The sequence below is a fragment of the Aethalodelphis obliquidens genome, unplaced genomic scaffold (genome assembly GCF_003676395.1).
Source record: "Aethalodelphis obliquidens isolate GAN/ISIS:26980383/991018 unplaced genomic scaffold, ASM367639v1 scaffold30, whole genome shotgun sequence".
NCBI classification, from domain to species: Eukaryota; Metazoa; Chordata; class Mammalia; order Artiodactyla; family Delphinidae; genus Aethalodelphis; species Aethalodelphis obliquidens.
The window spans coordinates 21,514,574-21,524,494 of NW_020837974.1; the positions used below are offsets into that span (position 1 = coordinate 21,514,574).

At 41.0% G+C, this 9,921-nt stretch overlaps 1 protein-coding gene across 3 annotated transcripts in view; it reads right to left on the bottom strand.

The window, feature by feature from the left end:
• Positions 1-9,838, bottom strand: part of MOSMO (modulator of smoothened) — a 62,605-nt gene extending 52,767 nt beyond the window's left edge. Inside the window, exon 1 of one of the 3 annotated variants that reach the window (XM_027126680.1) lies at positions 9,650-9,838. In XM_027126680.1, coding sequence (XP_026982481.1) covers positions 9,650-9,755 — 106 coding nt within the window. In that variant the 5' untranslated portion in view covers positions 9,756-9,838. The remainder of the gene's footprint in view (positions 1-9,649) is intronic. The other 2 variants (XM_027126679.1, XM_027126681.1) reach the window with 2 other exon arrangements.
• Between the last annotated feature and the right edge of the window lie 83 nt (positions 9,839-9,921).

Here is a 9,921-nt window from a genome sequence, read left to right on the forward strand (position 1 = left end):
ACCACCTGGGCAGAAAGTAGTTTCATCACCTATGACACTTATTTCTTATGTATATAACTTTATCTTCCCAAACACAGTACAGGTTCCTCAAGGATAAAATACTTTTTCATTTGCTTAAAGGCAATCCCTCAGAATATTTAGTACAGTTCCTTACAGACCACACATACCTTAATAAACATCTGTTGTGAGACTGTCTGGAATAAAGTACAGTGGTATACGAAATATCTACGGGAAGATTTACAGAATACTCATAGTAAATTAAAGATTTATTTTATTAAAATGGATGGTACTTTATAAATGAAATGGTCATATAAATGAAATGGCTTTGGAAATCTCTGCCTTAATTTGAACATGTCCTATCTATTTTTGAAAAAAATTTCTATTATTATAGCTGAAAGTAGACCCAATAATGTTCCATGTGAATAACTTACTGTGAATAGACCACAAGTGGGAAGACCTAGTGAAATTCTCCTCTCCCATTTTCTTACTTGACCCAACCAACTGCATTTTCTTTACTCTTTTTAAATCTCTAACGATAGCAGTATATGGTCTCTGGTTGAACAGATCTATATTAAAAGTCAGCAGCTGCCTTTTTGCTCAATATACACAACAGCAAGTGTCAAAATACCAAATGTGACCTTTTATTTATAGCAAAGCTAGTATAAAGAGACATAAAAAGTGCAGTCTTTTCCTCCCAATTAAAAAAAAAAATTCAGCAATTCAAAGAAATGTTTGCTTCAAAACTGAAGTCATATACTGAAACTTCATGTAAGCAAATTATACTTGCTGGTTTATATATACTCATAAATACATGTAAGTATCATTGATAGCAATACCCAAATCTTTATTTTGTCAACTCTAAGGCAATAAATCCCAAAGGACTACTGCGTCCTACTTGCCCATGTCATATTCAGTAAGGATATGTAATTTAGCTATAATTTACAGCTAATGAGAGAATACATAGTAAAGTTTACAGAGGTATATTACTGAAAAGTGATTTTGATCCCGATATTTACTTTTAGGTACCTTGATTTTTAAGGATCCTTAGGTTCCCTCATGCTCTTATCTAACCTCTCTAGTATTTCAACAATAGCTTTGCTAAATATTACTTTTTCATCAGTCTACAGTCAATAAAGAATAAAATAATGTTACCACTACCCCCAACCTGTTGTTACCAGTGGACCAGGTTTTATAAGTATCAAACTTTTCAGCAGCTAGCTGCTAGTTGGGCAAAGAATTCTAAAAAGTACTTGGAAAAAATGTGTAATTTCAGTGCTTGAAAATAAAACATTCTGACAGCCAAAAAGATATGAATGTCATGTTTACATAAATCATCATAAACAAAGTTATAAATATGAAATTTATACCTATACATTGTCATTGCTGTCACTGTACAACCTAATTTCTTGGGTTACTTAGAAGATATAAAACAAGGTCACTACGTAAACAATTATCCATTCAGGTTGCACGATTAAGCTCTTATTTATAATTCAATAATAACAATTTCATAAACAGTAATACTTTACTACATGTCTAAATTTCCCCTATAAGATTATGTAATATGGCCCACTGCTTAAGTATGCATTGAAATAGGGTATGAAAAAATTCAAAGACTCACAGTTGCACTGAGGAAGCTAATGACAACTAGAAGAAAATTTATGCCATAAACAAAAACTAAATTTTCAGTTGTACTATTTGCTATTATACAGTTGTACTATTTGCTATTCAGTTGTACTATTCTATTAAGAAACAACTATCTCATATATTTCAAACTTATTTTCAGCCTTTGAGGTGAGACTAATTGACTCTCTATACTCCAACTGTAAAGCTTTACAGACCACTATATCCCTTTAAAAATAACTTCCGGGACTTCCCTGGTGGTCCAGCGGTTAAGAATCCGACTGTCAATGCAGGGGACACGGGTTCGATCCCTGGTCCGGGAAGATCCCACATGCCACGGGGCAACTAAGCCCATGTGCCACAACTACTGAGCCCATGCGCCTAGAGCCTGTACTCTGCAACAAGAGAAGCCACCGCAATGAGAAGCCCGTACACCGCAACGAAGAGTAGCCTGCCACTCACCACAACTAGAGAAAGCCCGCACGCAGCAATGAAGACCCAGCACAGCCAAAAAAAAAAAAACTTACGAAATAAATGATTTTCACAGTGCGCTGCAGATATTACTCTAATCTACAGAAGAACAGAAAGTTGGGGTCTGAACCTGCATAACAATTGGAAGTACTGCAAGAGGTATTAAGTACATCTGAATGACATAATTTTTATTAATAAAAAACCCTCAACGACAACTTGTCTAAGATCAATTACATGGCTAGCAAATAGTGGGACTGGGATTTGACTACATGTTGATTTAGCCCCCAAAGCTGTGAGCCCTTTCCACTATGCCAGGCTGCCTTTCACTTAGAAAACCTCTTTAGTCTGTTCCAGAAACATATAAACCCAATGCATTCCTTGGTTTTGGTACTTACGTGTATCCCATTAAGCTTATATCACCACTACAACTGACCTCAAAGTCTATCTTCCCAGAGACCTCCCCTCCCCAAGCAGGACTTCAGAAATATTCAATACAGACACATCGTGTTGCCTTAAATCTTTTTTAGAACAAGGCAAGATATAAGTAAATAAATAACACAAATAATACAAAAGGGAAATATTTTTAAATTCAGATGTTTTGATCTTTCATATAATAATACTAACATCTGAGCATTTGCTATGTATTAGACCATGTGCCAATTCTTCATATGCCACATTTTATTTTCTCACAAGCATCCTTTGAGATAAATGTATCATCCCCATTTTACAGCTGAGAAATCAAATTACATGCCCCAAATCATAAAACTCATAAAAAGGGAATCCAAGAATCAAATCTAGATATGTCTGACTCAAATCCCATAGGACCATTTTATTACACTGCAACTCCAATACAAACTCAATATTTATGAGGAAAGGGGTTAAACAACAACACTATTTTAGGACACACTAAGCTGAACAGTGGAGGACTGACGTATACGACTCCTACTATGCCAGCTTTGAAAGGGGCTCAGGCAGTCGAGTGAAGAAAAATTCAAGAAGTCTGGTTGCGTCTAATAAATGCAACAGCAGTCATCACTCTGTAATATCTTTTTCGGAATTTCCTTCCTCTTAGATTTTTCCATTCTCTCATGGCTTCTGTCCATGTTCTTGGTCCCAAATTCCCCTTCTCCAAACTTTTAGGCCAACTAGCTTACACCCTTCATCCTGAAGTGGCTACATCTCTGTTGATAATGGTAAAAACAGAGGCTTTCTGGAACTAAGGTTGTAAAGGGAATAAATGCTTTGTTCAGGAAATATCATCTCATATTGGAAAATCTGGCCTATGCTGTGAAATTCACAGTATTATAAGTGATTTCAAGTTTCGAGTATGACCTGTGAGCACTGTAAAAAGACTGGCCTTTGATTTTGGGGGTTCTTTTTGGCTGTACTGGGTTGTGGCACGTGGGACCTTCCTTGAGGCATGCAGGATCTTTCATTGTGGTGCGTGGTCTGTTCGTTGCAGTGCAAGAGCTTCTCTCTAGTTGTGGTGTGCGGGTTTTCTCTCTCTAGCTGTGAGGTCTTTGAATTTTTATTCAAAGTTCTTATTTGATATGTTGAAATAAATAATACTGATAATGTTACTTTTTAAAAAACCAAGGAGGACTTCCCTAGTGGTGCAGTGGTTAAGAATCCACCTGCCAATGCAGGGGACACGGGCCTGAGCCCTGGTCAGGGAAGATCCCACATGCCGCAGAGCAACTAAGCCCGTGCGCCACAACTACTGAGCCTGTGAGCCACAACTACTGAGCCTGTGTGCCACAACTACTGAGCCTGTGTGCCACAACTACTGAAGCCCATGCTCCTAGAGCCCGTGCTCTGCAACAAGAGAAGCCACCGCAATGAGAAGCCCACACACCGCAATGAAGGGTAGCCCCGCACAGCAACAAAGACACAACGCAGCCAAAAAAAAAAAATCTTCCATTAAAAAAAAAAAAAAACAAGGAAAAAATTTTATACCCCTTTACCATTATGAAGAAATGTTATTCTTGGAAGGCAAAGAAATTTACTGGCCCAAATTTCCATCAACTGATGAATGGATAAATAAACGGGGATATACCACACTAGTTGGCAATAAGAAGAAATGAACTGCTGATACTTGCTATAATATGGATAAATCTTGAAAATGTTATGCTAAGTGAAAGAAGCCAATCACAAAAGACCACATATTGTATGACTCCATTTATATGAAATGTCTAGAATAGGCAAATCTACTAAGACAGAAAGTAGACTGACTAAGAACCAGGAAGGTGGAGGGTGATAGCTAAGGCATCTGGGGTTTCTTTTTGGAGTACTGAGAATATTCTAAAACTGACTGTGGTGATGGTGGCACAACTTTATGAATATACTAAAAGCCACTGCACTGTATACTTTAAATAGGTGAATTTTATGGTTATGTGAATTATATCTCAATAAAGCTGTTTTTAAAAAAGAAATTTACTGGAAAAAGACTCAAAAGGCCATTGAAAAAGTTTTGTTAATGCTTTTTAAATTAAAGAAAAGCACAATCTCAAGATTTTTGCCCTCTTCGGTAACCCAATTATGTCCTTCTCTGTAAGTCATGTCCAAGATGATTAACAAGACAAAGTTATAGATAGGTTTGTTTGTTTAACAACTGATGTTACAGAGCTCCTTCACACCAAACCAACTTTGTGATTACTGAAGTTGTCACAGTTCAGGAGAAACGGCTTGTTATTTAACAATTTTCTAGTATTTAATAAACGGGTCTGCTTGGGAAGCTTGTAATTTTAATGCTTTAAACCAAAGACTCCCAACTTGTAGGCTAGGATCTACCTAAAGATCTTGAACTCTTATGTGATAGATGTCAAGCCCACAGTCCCCTATCTGAGGTTTACCAGCATTTCCTGTGGAGAGCGTAGTGAGTAACAGAATGGGAAATGAAACCCTCCCCACAAAGTCTTTTATTTCCCCAAGCATCTGCCAGTCTTTGTACTTGAGGAAAAAGAAAATTCTTCCTTGCAAAATGCCAGCCATATCCTGGGTTTCAACCAGGTAATGCTTTTTTTCCCATTTCTGATGTTTCTATCCATGAGGGGCGGGGTAGAGGTGTGGCTGTTAGAATATCTTAGCTTATCTGCGTCCCCTCACTCAATCCTTCTCAGATCAGGAGGAATGACTTCATCTGACTGACAGTTCAGGAGAAAAAACTGGGCATAAGTGGTCCAACTTCTTGCCCTTGGGAGCAAGTTGCCTAAAGGGAGCATTCATCTCTTCTGTTCTTTCATGCTGGAAGTCTTATAGGGCAGGTCCCAAGTCCTTCCTGGGATTGGACAGTTAAGTCTGTTCAATTTTGAGGCCCAGTAAGAGGAAGCGACTTGTCCAAGGATATAAGCCACATTCTCCAATATCCTCTTTATCAATAATATTTTGGCTCCTAATTATCTTATTCTCTTTTTTCTCAATTAGTTCAGAATATAAGTAGGGAAGAGGGTGTTATTGAGACTCCTTAAACACCCTAACATCCAATCTAAACAATTTTAAAAAGAAAAAGAATGAGAGTAAAAAAATAAATAAATAAGGTGGCAGTCATTATATCTTTAAAAGTTTGTGCATAATCCGCAAGCTATTAGAACAAACTCAGGAAATGCTATCACACACAGATGAAAATTAAAGGAACACGCTTTCTCTGTATTGGGGCCAGTACTATAAAAACTGCTGGTATGAAGCACGGTCCATAATATTATGGTAATATAGTTTATTAGTTGGGATTTTAGGAAGTTCTTCTACTCAGCTTTTTGTTTTAGGATATTTCATTTCCTTTTGTGGTAGTTCAAGTAGAAGCTGAGGAGTAGAGACACTAGAATATGGAGATGAGAGACTGAAAGAGGAGAAACAGTGATGGAGAAGTCCAAAGCCAAGAGGGAAGACAAATTTATTTGACTTACACTAAGCCTGGCTATATTATTCTTGATGTTTCTTCATTTCCAAGAACATCTAATAAAGAAACTGTGCCAGTTCTCACAGTAATAAGTTCTGAGCTTTAGTTTCAAAATTGGGATTCCGACACCTGTTATAAACTAGAACAGCAATATAACAATATCTAACTTTTACTGAGCACTTCCTATGTGTCAGGCACTGGTCTAAATGTTTTACATGGATTAACTCAATCATCACAACAACCCATTGAGATGGATACTATTATTACCCTTATTTTACATAAGGGGAACTATAAGGAGAGAGGCTAGGTAACTTTTCCAAAGTAACAGAGTTAGTAAGTGATAAAGTCTGGATCTGAATCCTAAACTTTCCCTTACTAGTTTACTGCAGTGGTTTTCAAACTACATTCTACAGAACCTTTCAGGCTCCAGGAGTTCTATTTTCAAAATATATTTTGTTCATTTAAAAAACTGCAGTAAAAACATCACAATCAAGACTTTTGTACAATGTATAATGCACCAAAGGGAATCAACACATTAACTTTTTGCTACCAGGTGAAGTCACTTTTATGCAGATCTTAGCATAAAGCTAGTCCTGTCACCTCTGAGATCTTAACTGAACTTCCTGTAAATGTTTCATTGATTTGGAAAGTATAACTCTGCACTGATTTTTTTTTTTTTAAACTCAAGACTGGATCTGTCCAGGTAAAAGTGTACAGTGAGCATACAAGCTCAAACACTAGGCAAAGTTCAGGTGCATCTTATCACAATGCAAAAGCACAAGAGTGAGCAAAGGAACATACCATACCATACCATCTCATTCATTTTACATTTTGGGGGGCTTATTGTCTGACATATTTAGCCGCAAGAAATACGGGTTAGGGAATTCCCTGCCAGTACAGTGGTTAGGCCAAAAAAAAAAAAAAAAAAAACGGGTTAGATACGATTTTGAACAATTTCCCCCTGTTCTTACTATCTCCTCCTATTCCTCTTTCTAGCCACAGAATATTTAACTGAAGATATCTTGAGATGGCAAGGGAAACTGTTAGAAAAAAAAATCACCGCCTCCAGGCCACTTCAGCCACACATCACCACTGTCACACTCTGGACCTTGTGCCCACAATGCCCTGCCCTTCCATTCTGCTGTATCAATCACTCCCAGTCAAGTCTTCAGCTCCACTGGGCCCAGGTCAACTATTCCACTGACCATATACCAACTGCTATTCAATGACCAATATACCAGCTTTTTCCCTTTTCCCTTTCACTCTTTATCCAGCTAAGATTTCATGAGCCATCATTACAATATTTTGACTAACACCCTAAACACCTTTGCTCCTCTGTCATTCTGTTGCATTTGCATCTGGCAAATCCCAACCCTGAATGAAGCCTTCTATTGGCTTTCACCACACACTGGTGACAAAGTAGTTGAGCACTACCAGAGACAGTCAACAAAGCAGATCCGTTATCACACTGTATGTTCACGACCACTGACTTCAATGAAGTGTCCACACTGCTAGATAATCCTACTGTCTCTGGTTGGCATGCTTTCTCTCACAACTATTTATTTCAAACATCTTCTACTTCTTTCAAACCTTGGACTTCTGTCCCTCCCATCTCCAAGGCAACTCACAGCAGATGACTTTGCCTAATTTGAAGGAGTTGTATTCATCCTATTCTTGCTTTCTTTCAAATATAATAGAGCATAACATCTCAGGAATGTTATGCTATTACTTATCTCTCTCTTCCCTCTCTCAACTCTATCTTTCCCATGGACATTTAGTCTATTTTATACATTGGGATTCCACTTGAAACTTCTTTACAAAAAAAGATCTGCTAGAACAGTGAACCTCTTTGCCCCTAAGTATGTTAAGTCTCAAAGAAAGTCTCATAAAAGGAGTCATTGCACACATAATCAGGATAAAAACAACAACAGGTCATGAACTGGACATCACACATATAACTATAAACTAGTACTAACAATGACATCACCAGCATTTTCAGAAACAAAGCCCATAGTTTCATCAAATTCTAAATCATTGATATTTTCTTTATATGCTTTACAGTTTAAAAAATTGAGATATAATTAACATATAACATTGTGTATGTTTAAGGTGCACAAAGTGTTTGATACATTTATATATTGCAATATTACCACTGTAGCATTAGCTAACACCTCTATAGAGTCACATAACAATCATATATGCTTTACAATTAAGAGCTCTGCTAAGACTATATAGGCAAGAAAAGGAGCAGAAATTTTTAGAGTGTTATTTTAATAACCAGTAAATCTGACGGCATGATTTTGTGTTACTAGGTCTAGATGGGGGAGAGAACGGAGGAGGAAGCAACAAATGTCCCAGCCACAGCTTTTTTTAAGGGCTAAAAATATTGCAGGATAAATACAGAACCATAAGTAATACTTAAGAAGTAAGTTTGACAGCATAGTGATACATTCTTACAACAAATTATTCACGGAGGGAGTCTGACATTCCCACCCCCCATTATTCCCTTCATCTGCACTGAACAAGCAGTTAGAAAACAAGCTCATTCCTTTATTCCCATCAGCTCTCCTGGCAGCTGTTACATTAATTAAAGGTTTGGTCTCACAGGTCTGGGTGAGTGTGAGTGAGTGAGTGTGTGTGGGAGGGTGGAGGGTGGCCCGAGCTGAGAAAAATCGTGCAAGGGCATTCACCTAGGATACCCTTCAGAAAGATGCCTGCCTCTTTCCTGAGGGCGCCACCTTGTCTCTGCTGCCCACAGCTCCGTGGTGTTACAGCAGGCACTGCTACTGGGCTGCCTGCAACTCTAATGTGTTATTTAATTTTGAAACTACTATTAGGATCACTAAAGCGTTTTGTGATGCTCCATAAAATGAAGTTTATTATTAAGGTTATTACAGCTCCGGGGCCTAAAATAAAGCAAAATTATAACCACACAGACGTCAAAGGGAAACTCGGAAGCCACATGCATCTCAAACACTGCCAAGTGGGCAGGGGCTGGGCGGGGGCGCGGGCAGGGGGCTCTCATCCGGCGCCCTCCACCGGCACCACTGCTCCCGGCACCATGAACCCGGCCCCGCCCGGACCTCTCCCCCGGACGCCGCTTCCTGGGGAGGGGTGGGGGGACGTCAGCGGTCGGACCCGACTCCTCTTGGTCTCTCATCGACCATCAGCTCTCGGGTGTCTCTCACACTCCATAGGCTGCCTCGCTCCCGGCCCCAGCCTCCCCGGCGGGTTTCTAATTCCTCACAGTGCGCCTCAGTTTCCTCCCGTCTCCCACCTTGACTTTTGTTTGTTTAAGTCCAGGACTAAGCTCGTTCCTCCACGGTCCCTCAAGTCGCCGGCTGTCTCCCCTCACTCTCCCTCCCCGGTCCAGGACCGCCAGCCCTGCCCAGGTCTCCTCGCCCTTCCGCCACTTAGCACTCAGCCTGGGGCGCAGCTCCCCTCCGCCCGGGGGTCCCGCTAGCGACCCGCGCGTCCCCTTCGCCATCCCCTCTGCCCCTCGGCCACCCGGCCCGGCAGCCCGGATCGCCTCTCCGCCCCCTTCTCCTCAGGCCGGCCTCCGCCTCGCACCCTCCAGCCCGGTCTTCTCCTCAGCCGGGTCTCCCTTCCCCTCCCTTCGCCCTCAGCCAGTCCTCCATCCGGCCCCGCGCGCCCGCCGCTCACCGGCGGACTCCCCGGTGTTGATCCAGTCCGGGTTGGCGATGCTGGCGATGGCGAAGATATCGGCGGCCAGAAAGAGACATCCTGAGATGATGGTCAGTTTATCCATCTCCCCGCCCCGCTCCCCCCACCCCCCGAGCCCCGGGCAGGCCGCGGCCTCACGCCTCCCGCCCCATGGGCCGCCGCCGGGGCCAGGAGACCCCGCGCCGCCGCCTCGCGCCCCCTCGGCCCCCGCGCGCCGCTCGCGCCCTCCGCGCGCCCGGGACCAGCAGCCG